At 39.4% G+C, this 13,334-nt stretch overlaps 2 protein-coding genes across 2 annotated transcripts in view; both read left to right on the plus strand.

The window, feature by feature from the left end:
• Positions 1 to 3,140, plus strand: part of LOC127624949 (zinc finger protein 271-like) — a 120,913-nt gene extending 117,773 nt beyond the window's left edge. The window contains exon 3 of the mRNA XM_052099903.1: positions 613 to 3,140. Coding sequence (XP_051955863.1) covers positions 613 to 2,552 — 1,940 coding nt within the window. The 3' untranslated portion in view covers positions 2,553 to 3,140. The remainder of the gene's footprint in view (positions 1 to 612) is intronic.
• LOC127624967 (zinc finger protein 883-like) overlaps positions 1 to 13,334 on the plus strand; it is a 212,482-nt gene that overhangs the window by 18,174 nt on the left and 180,974 nt on the right. The gene's annotated exons all lie outside the window — the stretch shown is intronic.

Below are 13,334 nucleotides of genomic sequence, written 5' to 3' on the forward strand. Positions count from 1 at the left end.
ATGGCATTGCCGGCCGACATCAAGCATTGCGGGGTAAGTATCTGTGCAATTGTGAGGTCAGCTCAAGGTGCTTTTATATATCAAATTTGACACTGTTAGCAAGGTTGAGCTCATTTGCTGAAAAAACTTCATGCAACAATGTAAAAACAGGTTTCTAGTGTGCAAGCAAATGTGAGTGAAAATTACTGCGTGTGAATGTGGAAAATGATTTGGCCACACCGGATGTCTAACACCTGTCATCAAAGCATGAACTTATGCAATCAGAATCAAAACTCCCTGTTTATCTAACCTTAAATACAAATGACGTTTTAAACACAAAAAAAGACAAACTAAAATTGTTGAAGTGTGTGAGTCTGGTGAAACAGTGCAGGATCAACTTTACTTGCTGTCACTAAACTACGTCACCTAGCGGTGTGCTGGGCTGGCGAATAAAGATATTGGTGTGATGCAAGACACCTGAGTAGATGCATTTTTTTTTTTACCACAGAAGATTGGGTTATTTCATTGCATATTTATCTGACTTAAATGACACCTTAAAAAATAATTTTGTTCTGCATAATTAAGGTGTACATTTTTTTTTTAACTAATTAAAACTAATTGTTTTTATTGTAGAGCTGATGGAATTAAGAGAAGAATGTGAAGAGCTGCAGGAATTAGAGGAGGAACAACATGGTTTCATAACTGGAGAAAAATCTTTAAGTGGCTCAAAGACAGAAGACAATTTCTCACATAAAAATCCTCGAACAGCCAAGAAATCTTTCACCTGCTCTCAGTGTGGAACATGTTTCACAAGTAAAAGCAAACTTAGTAAACACATGAGAGTTCATACTGGAGAGAAACCTTACACGTGCCATCAGTGTGGAAAAAGATTTGCGTATGCAACCAGTCTCAAGAATCATCTCTTTTGTCACTCTGAAGAAAAGCCATTTGAATGTGATAAGTGTGGTAAAACATTCGCTCTGACACAGTACCTAAAACGACATCTGAAAACTCACACAAATGAGAAGCCTTACAAGTGTTCATTTTGTGGAAAGAGATTTTCACAGCTGTCTTATTTTAAAGAGCACCAGAAAATACATACCAGTGTGGCGGCTCATATGTGCTTTAAATGTGGGAAGTTCTTTATTACAGCCGGCAGCTTGAAACAACACCAAATAATTCATACTGGAGAGAAACCTTACAAGTGCTCACACTGTGGAAAGAGTTTCACTTGCTCAGAATACCTGAAATCACACAAGAGAATTCATACTGGAGAGAAACCATACAAGTGCTCACACTGTGGAAAGACTTTCACTCAGTTAGCACACCTGAAAACACATGAGAGAATTCATACTGGAGAGAAACCTTACAAGTGCTCACACTGTGAAAAGAGTTTCAGTGTGTCACAAAACCTGAAAAAACACGAGAGAATCCATACTGGAGAGAAACCATACAAGTGCTCACACTGTGAAAACAGTTTCTCTCAGTCAGAACACTTGAAATCACATGAGAGAATTCATACAGGAGAGAAACCTTACAAGTGCTCACACTATGGAAAGAGTTTCACTCGGCCACAAAACCTGAAATCACACGATAGAATTCATACAGGAGAGAAACCATACAAGTGCTCACACTGTGGAAAGAGTTTTACTTGTTCACAAAACCTGAAAAAACACGAGCGAATTCATACTGGAGAGAAACCATACAAGTGCTCACACTGTGGAAAGAGTTTCACTCAGTCAGATACCCTGAAAACACACAAGAGAATTCATACCGGAGAGAAACCATACAAGTGCTCACACTGTGGAAAGAGTTTTACTTGTTCACAAAACCTGAAAAAACACGAGCGAATTCATACTGGAGAGAAACCTTACAAGTGCTCACACTGTGGAAAGAGTTTTACTTGTTCACAAAACCTGAAAAAACATGAGAGAATTCATACTGGAGAGAAACCTTACAAGTGCTCACACTGTGGAAAGAGTTTTACTTGTTCACAAAAACTGAAATCACATGAGAGAATTCATACGGGAGAGAAACCTTACAAGTGCTCACACTGTGGAAAGAGTTTTACTTGTTCACAAAACCTGAAAAAACACGAGAGAATTCATACTGGAGAGAAACCTTACAAGTGCTCACACTGTGGAAAGAGTTTCTCTCATTCATTAAACCTGAAAACACACAAGCGAATTCATACTGGAGAGAAACCATACAAGTGCTCACACTGTGGAAAGAGTTTTACTTGTTCACAAAAACTGAAATCACATGAGAGAATTCATACGGGAGAGAAACCTTACAAGTGCTCACACTGTGGAAAGAGTTTTACTTGTTCACAAAACCTGAAAAAACACGAGAGAATTCATACTGGAGAGAAACCTTACAAGTGCTCACACTGTGGAAAGAGTTTCTCTCATTCAGTAAACCTGAAAACACACGAGAGAATTCATACAGGAGAGAAACCATACAAGTGCTCACACTGTGAAAAGAGTTTCACTCTGTCAGAACACCTGAAAACACATGAGAGAATTCATACTGGAGAGAAACCTTACCACTCAGGGCCTGAAATTCATTTCTGAAAATGGGGAGGGAATTCCCCCCTAAAGCCCTCGATATACTTCCTTTGAAATTAAATAATGAATGGGTGGGACATAATTTAGAACAAAATCTGGCCAAAAAGGTGTTTTTGTGTTCGTTACGATGGTTTGTAACGGCTCACTGGGGTGAAGTTTTAGGAACAACCTTTTATGTTGTTCAGTGAGTCAAAATCAGTCGACATGAACATGTTGATGTGCAGAGTTATTAGCAAGCTGGTGCAAATGTACCTACATCTGCACGATCGCGAAACCGGCTTCGGGGCCGCCACTTTCTCTCTCTCTCTCTGTCGTACTAACCACACACACACAAACAAGACGTACAAGCGAAAGACACGCTGCACACGGGCAGACGCCATTAACCGGCTTCACTCCGCCCACATTCACAGCCATACTCTCTGGCCGGAAATCTCGCTTGACGTACACTCCATGAGAGTCACGTCCGCCATTTTGTCCTCTCACACACACATATACACACACACACATACCGTCCTCTCATGTGTTATAGGCTTATTTTGGTTACTATATCTAATCATCTCACTGTTTAGTTTGTCGTTGAATGACGGAAGTTTATTGACTGCATTGTATTGATTATTAATTGATATTATATTTTCAATAAACTTTGTTATAATTAAAAGAGAAGTATTTTGTTTTGTTTTGCATACACATGTGTCAAAGGCTGGCAGGGGATGCCAGTGCTCGAATTCACCCCTTCGTTGTTCCCTTTTTAATCTTGATGATCTACAGACATCAATTTTCCTAAGACAGTGGTTCTCAACCGGGGGGGCGCGGACACTCTCCCGGGGGGCGCGAGTAGGCTACGATGGAAGGGGGAAAAAATGGAAAAAATAATTTTTTGGGCACATTTTTTTTATCACTAAACTACTGTCATAAAAAGTTATAGTTTTGTATATACATAACTCCTGAATAAAAATTAAAATGTGTTTGGACTGATTTAAAAAAAAAAGTTTTGAACAAATTTGATTGGTTTGTCGATAGTGAGCACAAATGCAGGTTATTAGCATAAGCGGTTTCATTAAAGGGATACTCCAGGATGTAGCATTAAGCTTTGTATCAGTAGAAAACCAGTAGTATTTTCGAATTACCCTGCTTCCCCCCCTCATATCCCCATGATATGAGAGAAAATTTCATTTTTAGTCTGGAAAAAATCCTCCAATGACGCAAAAATCATCATTTTTCGTCATCGGAGGATTTTTGGGACAGAGGCTTTAAACTACAGCCAGTATTAGTAGCTAGTTCCGCATGTTTTCACCACGCCCATATGAGGCGGGATCTTACTCATAGAATGTAAAGATAGTGTCAGCCATCTTTAAGCTAAGCTAACAGGCTCTTGCTCTGTAAAACTTTGTATAATAGTCTAATCACGATAGCGGAAGAAAGTTTTGAAGTAATGACAGATGGGGATTTCTAAAATCTTTTGTGTGAATCGGATGCTCGCGGCTACCTATACGAGCCGCAATACAGCGACGAACAGTAGCGGGAGATGGAGGAACAAGAGGCGGCCGGAGCAGCTGCTGCAGCAGGGGAGCAAGACCTGCTTGGCGGTCAGGAGGAAGAGCCCGGCCAGACTCGGGCTGGGGCGAACTGGTGGTGTCAGTGCTCTCGCTGTGCGTCTATGCAAACAGATAGAGAGTCCTATTGCTGTCGCGAATTTCAGCGATGCCATTTTCTTCTGCATGAGATCGCTGAATCCGCTGATGAAACTGCACCGCTAGCATGTGTAACTGAGCACCCAAGTTTTGTACCACACATGGACAGGGGGGTCCTGGAAACTTATTTCAGGATCCCAAAGATAAACGCCAGCCAAAGCCTGCAGGGATAAATGGATGGCTTAGTGTAAAGTGAGGATTTGTTTTGTATTTCTTTTTGTTACTAAGACGTAATGTACACAGTTTGGACACCCGGCATAATCGTGGTTTGGGAGTGGCCTCGTAAGTGCGGCAAAGCAAGTGCATTCTGGGAGTTGTTGTCTTTCAGCCACATGAGTAAAAAATAATTTTTTTGCCTTTTCTCAGTCTAGAATGCTTCAAATTCAAAAATAATTTCACATTTCTACTACATAAATGACCACTATTAAATACACATTCATCTTCCCACAGCTGGAGTATCCCTTTAAGCGAGTCATTGAATCTTTGACTCAACCGATTCGTTCACAACACTGAAAAATTCAAAACACGATTGAGTATTGCTGTGAGATGCGCTATGGCTATGCTGTGATCTTTGTTTGGATTAGGGATGCACCGAAATTTCGGCCGCCGAAAATTTTCGGCCGAAAGAGAAAAAAGGACGAAAATATGAGCTGAAAATATATACCGCCTCGCCCCGCCCCTCAGGGCTCTGATTTCAATCTGGATCGATGTAGCCCTTATCACGGCGCTACCAAACAAAGGCCGATCATGTCAGCGGTGTGGAAATTCTTCAAAGTTTCTGATAAGGACATCACATTTGCGATCTGCAGTGTTTGTTCAGCAGAACTTTCAAGAGATATACAGAGTACAGCAAGAGATTCTACAGGAAAGCGCCCCGATCCGCAGCAGCGCCACAACTAGCGCAGCTACACCACAACTTGAGACGTATTTAGCTGAACTACGCCAGAAGCGGCAGTCTCCTTGACTACGGGCGCATAAACAAAGACGGCTTTCCTTTGCTTGCGCGGATTGCGCACAGGTATTTTATCTGTCCAAGCACCAGCACAGAGAGTGAGAGACTGTCAGAATGTTTAGCAACTTTTGTTCTTGAAGAGAAACCTGTCACTTCCCAGCAAACATGCCAGTGCGGGCCCACTGTGGGTAAGTGTGGGTTTTCTGTGGGACAGTGTGGGCAAGGGCAAACCCTTTGGGGCCCCATGTGGGCATTCTGTGGGCAAGCCCACTGTGGGCTTGCCTACAGAAAACCCACACAGGCCCCCAGTGGGTTAGTCCATGCGGGGCCCATAGTCGTTTTGCCCATTTGGGCCCGCATGAGGATTTACTGTGGGCAACCCACATTTAGCATATAGTTAAAAATAGTTACATTTTTAGTTAAAAAATTGTTAAAAAGTTAAATATTTTATGTGGGTGTTTTTTAATTGCGTGTCTTTATGGTTGCCAGATTTTGTCACAAACCCAACTAATCTCATATGGTATAGCCTACAATTTTTTGGGTGGGAGATATAGTCCCATCCAATGATCATTAAGCTGTAAAATAGATAAAATCAATTCCCATGATGTTTTTTTATTATTATTATTTTGCTAAAATAAATGTTATTGTATCTGTTGTTATTAAAATATACAATTATAAACTCAATTATGCTCAAGAAACATTTCACTTGTGCTGCTTAACATTTTTGTGGAACAATGATGTGGTAAGATTAAAAAGACAGATATTCATATTTTTATTCATCAAGGATGCATTAAATTGATCAAAAGTGACAGAAGACATTTATAAAGTTACAAAAGATTTCTATTCAATAAATGCTTTAATAAAATTAATAAATGCTGTTTATTAAACTGAAAAAGTATAAATTTCTACAAAAATGTTAAGCATCAAAAACAGTTTTCAACATTGATCAATTGTAATAATATTTCAAAATTTTTACTTTACTGTTTGATGAAATAAATGCAGCCTTGGTGAGCACAAGACTTCTTATAAAATCTTAACTTCATACATGTTTAGTAAAACTTATGTTAGGTAATTGACTTCTTTGTCACAGGACAAAAATAGCCTTGACTGCTTGAATGGGCCTACATATGTAGTATGAGAACTTAATATTAAAAGCCTGGTTTATGGGAGACAAAGAAGCAAATACAATTTAAAAATACAAGTATAGTAATAGCTTCCACAATAAGAAAGGCACCACCACCACCACCACGAGTTTACCATTTAAAGAATTAACATGGATTATGGCAGTTAAAAAAACACTAGACACTTGCAGGCTGGATAATTTAAATTTATTAATTTAATATATTAATTTAAATATTTTTTTATTTTTCCTTGCGCCAGGTAGACATAAAAGTTAGGCTATGTATTTTATATATATATATAATACATTAATATTGTAATATTATAATAAATTAATTTTTAAAAAATGATAAAAATATACTTTACAACTTTACACCTCGCGTGCAAGGCCCGCGAAAGAACCTGGAAGCCGGTATAAAAGCTCTGATCAACGGCAATCAAGTGCACAGCACGTCGACGACTCCATCTGTGGACATCCTGACTGTACTGAAGACATCCTGAAGAAAGAGGTTTCCTGAGGTAAAATACTTTTTAAACTATTGTATTCAAATAACTTAAAACTTATAACTCCAATACAAATATCAATGACAATTAAAATTATTAAGAAAACGTATATCAAATCTTGAATTATGAAAAAAGGACACAGGTGGTCTGAGGGAACAATTTGTTTTTCTTAGGCTATTGCAGTTTCAAACACATTAATAATAATAATAATAATAATATAACCCCTCTTCATATTTTATATAAAACCCAATAAATTATCAATTGACGGACTACCTTTTACCAACTCTAATGTTCACGTAAACGGGTTTTGCTACCGTCAATAACCGTTAATGTCGTTATATCTGTGTGACGTCATTTGGGTATTTGCGCTAATGGAGAATATCTGGTCAAATTTAAAATATCATACTTCCAAATTTCACTAAATTAAATGTCAGTCATTTTTAAATACCAAGGAGTTGTTGTCATGGTGAAACCTCCAAACATTTACTGCGGTCAAGCCAGCCGCCACTTCGAAATGAGCGGCCGCACCTATATTTCGTGGTGCGCGTATACACTGGTTATTGCGGTATGACCGTCAGAACTAAAACAGGTTAAATTCCTGCGAAGGCAATTTCACATGCATTCATTTATTCTGTCTGTCTGTCTGTCAGAAAGAAAGACAGAACGAAAGAGAGAAAGATTTTAGCACACCTCACAACCTGTCACTGCATGATATATTGAATTCAAAAATAAGAACCCCCCCAAAACTCATATATTACCTTTTTTGTCCATACATTCAGAAAATCATAAAAATAAAAGTCCGAGCTTCCACAGACCAATTTCACCTCAGATGGGGAGGACACCTTCTCAAGGTGTGAACTACAATGTTTCAGGACATTCTGATGTTGTCTTCCAAAATAAGAGCCCCCAAAACTCGAATATTAGATGTTTTGTTTAATAGTTCCAAAATAAGAGCCCCCCAAAACTCATATATTACCTGTTTTGTTCATACATTCAGAAAATCATAAAAATAAAAGTCCTAGCTTCCACAGACCAATTTCACCTCAGATGGGGAGGACACCTTCTCAAGGTGTCAACTACAATGTTTCAGGACATTCTGATGTTGTCTTCCAAAATAAGAGCCCCCAAAACTCGAATATTAGATGTTTTTGTTTAATAGTTCAAAATAGCACTACAGCCAAGCGGTTTAGCGCCTGCGTCTCCAGACAATAGAGTGGTGCGAAGAGTTTGAATTTGAGCGATTCAGTGAGTCACTCCTTAACACACATATTTGGTATTTAACACCTCTTTAAAAGCCTGCTAAATTAATAAATGCATTTAAATAAATAAAGTTTTGTACTTTTTCACTACAGTTTCAGTATAGCTGTACTGTGAATATACTAATGTGTTACTGCTTTAATTTAGGCAAAGTATCTGGCAACAGTTGGGGGTACAAGCCCAACCTCCAACACCAGACGTATCCTGGTCTGCATGCTGACCACCTCACTTACCCAGCAACTGTGCTGGAAGGGCTCTGGCCAGAAGATGGCCTTTGGGCAGATGTTGGTCTGCAAAGCAGTTAGGTACAGTATATAATGTTTATATGTGATAAGCCCGTATAACAGGAATAAAATGAAAAAAAAATAAATAAATGGGAAGGAAAAATCAGTAGTCAGGTGTAAATGTACAGTAAATGAACAATGTTTGATCTGTCTCCATGTTTCCTGTAGCCAGTAATCCTCGTCAAAGTGCAAAGGAGGTTGAAATGGCGTAACAGTACTTGAACAACCCTTATTTTGTTTTTAACATTTGTATTTCAATTGATCCTTTCTCACTTAGATGCTGTGACAAAAAGCAGCCAAGCCACTGCATGCGAGGTGGAAGCGTCCATAAAAGCGTGGCTCCGTAATGCAAGGGACAGAGATGGGGGAAGGCAAGGAAGGGCCAGAACTGCAGTGAGGGAAATACCGAGGGATTGGTTTTTAATTTACTTTCATATGTGTTTTAAGTATTCTGTGGTTCAGTTTTTGTGTGTTTATTGCTGTTTTAAACTGCTCTATTGCTTTTTTATTGCTGGTTAAAAATAAATCTCAATGTATTATTATTAATTATAATTATTATTAATGTCTGTAAATAAATTATTTAAAAAAAAACATGACCCTCGATTTATTGCTGCTACCTTTAACAAGTGCAATTGTTCTGTATATAGTAAAGTACCCACACTCCGTGTGCTCAAACTTTGCACCTACACCCACAGTGTGCCCACATCCAGCCCACATGAGGGCCCACTCTAATTTGGGCTGTCCCACTAGGGCCCCACCTGGACCCCATAGTGTGGGGCCGACGCGTGCCCCACATTTCACGCCCACATTGGCCCCTAAAGGGTTTGCTGTGGGCCCACAACTGGCCCCAATGGGGGCCCACTCTACTTACTCTGGGCCTGCCCACAGTCAGCCCACACTTTGGGGTGTACCACCCCAGCAAACATGCTCCATTGGGGCCCGTTTGGGGCCATTGCGGGCAGCCCACTGTGGGCCCAGATACCGGCGCGAAATGCGGGGCACGTGTGGGCACCACACTATGGGACCCAGGTGGGGCCCCAGTGGTACACCCCAAAGTGTGGGCTGACTGTGGGCAGGCCCACAGTAAGTAGAGTGGGCCCCCATTGGGGCCAGTTGTGGGCCCACAGCAAACCCCTTAGGGGCCCATGTGGGCCCAATACCGGTGTGAAATGTGGGGCACGCGTGGGCCCCACACTATGGGGTCCAGGTGCGGCCCTAGTGGGACAGCCCAAATTAGAGTGGGCCCTCATGTGGGCTGGATGTGGGCACACTGTGGGTGTAGGTGCAAGTTTGAGCACACGGAGTGTGGGTACTTTACTATATACAGAACAATTGCACTTGTTAAAGGTAGCAGCAATAAATCGAGGGTCATGTTTTTTTTAAATAATTTATTTACAGACATTAATAATAATTATAATTAATAATAATACATTGAGATTTATTTTTAACCAGCAATAAAAAAGCAATAGAGCAGTTTAAAACAGCAATAAACACACAAAAACAGAACCACAGAATATTTAAAACACATATGAAAGTAAATTAAAACCAATCCCCTCAGTAGGTATTTCCTCACTGCAGTTCTGGCCCTTCCTTGCCTTCCCCATCTCTGTCCCTTGTATTACGGAGCCACGCTTTTATGGACGCTTCCACCTGCGATGCAGTGGCTTGGCTGCTTTTGTCACAGCATCTAAGTGAGAAAGGATCAATTGAAATACAAATGTTAAAAACAAAATAAGGGTTGTTCAAGTACTGTTACGCCATTTCAACCTCCTTTGCACTTTGACGAGGATTACTGGCTACAGGAAACATGGAGACAGATCAAACATTGTTCATTTACTGTACATTTACACCTGACTACTGATTTTTCCTTCCCATTTATTAATTTTTATTCCTGTTATACGGGCTTATCACATATAAACATTATATACTGTACCTATAACTGCTTTGCAGACCAACATCTGCCCAAAGGCCATCTTCTGGCCAGAGCCCTTCCAGCACAGTTGCTGGGCAAGTGAGGTGGTCAGCATGCAGACCAGAATACGTCTGGTGTTGGAGGTTGGGCTTGTACCCCAACTGTTGCCAGATACTTGCCTAAATTAAAGCAGTAACACATTAGTATATTCACAGTACAGCTATACTGAAACTGTAGTGAAAAAGTACAAAACTTTATTTATTTAAATGCATTTATTAATTTAGCAGGCTTTTAAAGAGGTGTTAAATACCAAATATGTGTGTTAAGGAGTGACTCACTGAATCGTTCAAATTCAAACTCTTCGCACCACTCTATTGTCTGGAGACGCAGGCGCTAACCGCTTGGCTGTAGCTATTTTGAACTATTAAACAAAACATCTAATATTCGAGTTTTGGGGGCTCTTATTTTGGAAGACAACATCAGAATGTCCTGAAACATTGTAGTTCACACCTTGAGAAGGTGTCCTCCCCACCTGAGGTGAAATTGGTCTGTGGAAGCTAGGACTTTTATTTTTATGATTTTCTGAATGTCTGGACAAAACAGGTAATATATGAGTTTTGGGGGGGCTCTTATTTTGGAATTCAATATATCATGCAGTGACAGGTTGTGAGGTGTGCTAAAATCTTTCTTTCTTTCGTTCTGTCTTTCTGACAGACAGACAGAATAAATGAATGCATGTGAAATTGCCTTAGCAGGAATTTAACCTGTTTTAGTTCTGACGGTCATACCGCAATAACCAGTGTATACGCGCACCACGAAATATAGGTGCGGCCGCTCATTTCGAAGTGGCGGCTGGCTTGACCGCAATAAATGTTTGGAGGTTTCACCATGAAAACAACTCCTTGGTATTTAAAAATGACTGACATTTAATTTAGTGAAATTTGGAAATATGATATTTTCAATTTGACCAGATATTCTCCATTAGCGCAAATGCCCAAATGACGTCACACAGATATAACGACATTAACGGTTATTGACGGTGTAGACGGTAGCAAAACCCGTTTACGTGAACATTAGAGTTGGTAAAAGGTAGTCCGTCAATTGATAATTAATTGGGTTTTATATAAAATATGAAGACGGGTTATATTATTATTATTAATGTGTTTGAAACTGCAATAGCCTAAGAAAAACAAATTCCCTCAGACCGCCTGTGTCCTTTTTTCATTGATATACGTTTTCTTAAAATTGTCATTGATATTTGTATTGGAGTTATAAGTTTTAAGTTATTTGAATACAATAGTTTAAAAAGTATTTTACCTCAGGAAACCTCTTTCTTCAGGATGTCTTCAGTACAGTCAGGATGTCCACAGATGGAGTCGTCGACGTGCTGTGCACTTGATTGCCGTTGATCAGAGCTTTTATACCGGCTTCCAGGTTCTTTCGCGGGCCTTGCACGCGAGGTGTAAAGTTGTAAAGTATATTTTTATCATTTTTAAAAAATTTATTTATTATAATATTACAATATTAATGTATTTTATATATATATATATATATATCCTACCTTTTATGTCTACCTGGCGCAAGGAAAAATAATAAAAAAAATTAAATGAATGTATTTAAATTATCCAGCCTGCAAGTGTCTAGTGTTTTTTTAACTGCCATAATCCATGTTAATTCTTTAAATGGTAAACTCGTGGTGGTGGTGGTGGTGGTGGTGGTGGTGGTGCCCCCACCCCCCACCCCCCACACTTGTATTTGTAAATTGTATTTGCTTCTTTGTCTCCCATAAACTAGGCTTTTAATATTAAGTTCTCATACTACATATGTAGGCCCATTCATGACAGCAGTCAAGGCTATTTTTGTCCTGTGACAAAGAAGTCAATTACCTAACATAAGTTTTACTAAACATGTATGAAGTTAAGATTTTATAAGAAGTCTTGTGCTCACCAAGGCTGCATTTATTTCATCAAACAGTAAAGTAAAAATTGTAAAATATTATTACAATTGATCAATGTTGAAAACTGTTTTTGCTGCTTAACATTTTTGTAGAAATGTATACTTTTTCAGTTTAATAAACAGCATTTATTAATTTTATTAAAGCATTTATTGAATAGAAATCTTTTGTAACTTCATAAATGTCTTCTGTCACTTTTGTTCAATTGAATGCATCCTTGATGAATAAAAATATTAATATCTGTCTTTTTAATCTTACCACATCATTGTTCCACGAAAATGTTAAGCAGCACAACTGAAATGTTTCTTGAGCATAATTGAGTTTATAATTGTATATTTTAATAACAACAGATACAATAACATTTATTTTAGTAAAATAATAATAATAAAAAAAATATCATGAATTGATTTTATCTATTTTACAGCTTAATGATCATTGGATGGGACTATATCTCCCACCCAAAAAATTGTAGGCTATACCATATGAGATTAGTTGGGTTTGTGACAAAATCTGGCAACCAATTAAAAAAGACCCACATAAAATATTTAACTTTTTAACAATTTTTTAACTAAAAATGTAACTATTTTTAACTATATGCTAAATGTGGGTTGCCCACAGTAAATCCTCATGTGGGCCCAAATGGGCAAAACGACTATGGGCCCCGCATGGACTAACCCACTGGGGGCCTGTGTGGGTTTTCTGTGGGCAAGCCCACTGTGGGCTTGCCCACAGAATGCCCACATGGGGCCCCAAAGGGTTTGCCCTTGCCCACACTGTCCCACAGAAAACCCACACTTACCCACAGTGGGCCCGCACTGGCATGTTTGCTGGGACTGGGGCCCCACCTGGGTCCCATAGTGTGGTGCCCACACGTGCCCCGAATTTCGCGCCGGTATCTGGGCCCACAGTGGGCTGCCCGCAGTGGCCCCATTCGGGCCCCAATGGAGCATGTTTGCTGGGTTGTACTTAAATAGAAAGCGGTCCAATATGATGTGTAGCAATTACATTACACTTGTTCTTCACTCGAGGATACATCTGTCCAGCGCCGGCGGTATGGGGGTGCATTAGGGGGCAATGCCCCCCCAAATTGAATTATGATATAATTTACAAAAAAA

The sequence above is a fragment of the Xyrauchen texanus genome, chromosome 31, assembly GCF_025860055.1.
Source record: "Xyrauchen texanus isolate HMW12.3.18 chromosome 31, RBS_HiC_50CHRs, whole genome shotgun sequence".
NCBI classification, from domain to species: Eukaryota; Metazoa; Chordata; class Actinopteri; order Cypriniformes; family Catostomidae; genus Xyrauchen; species Xyrauchen texanus.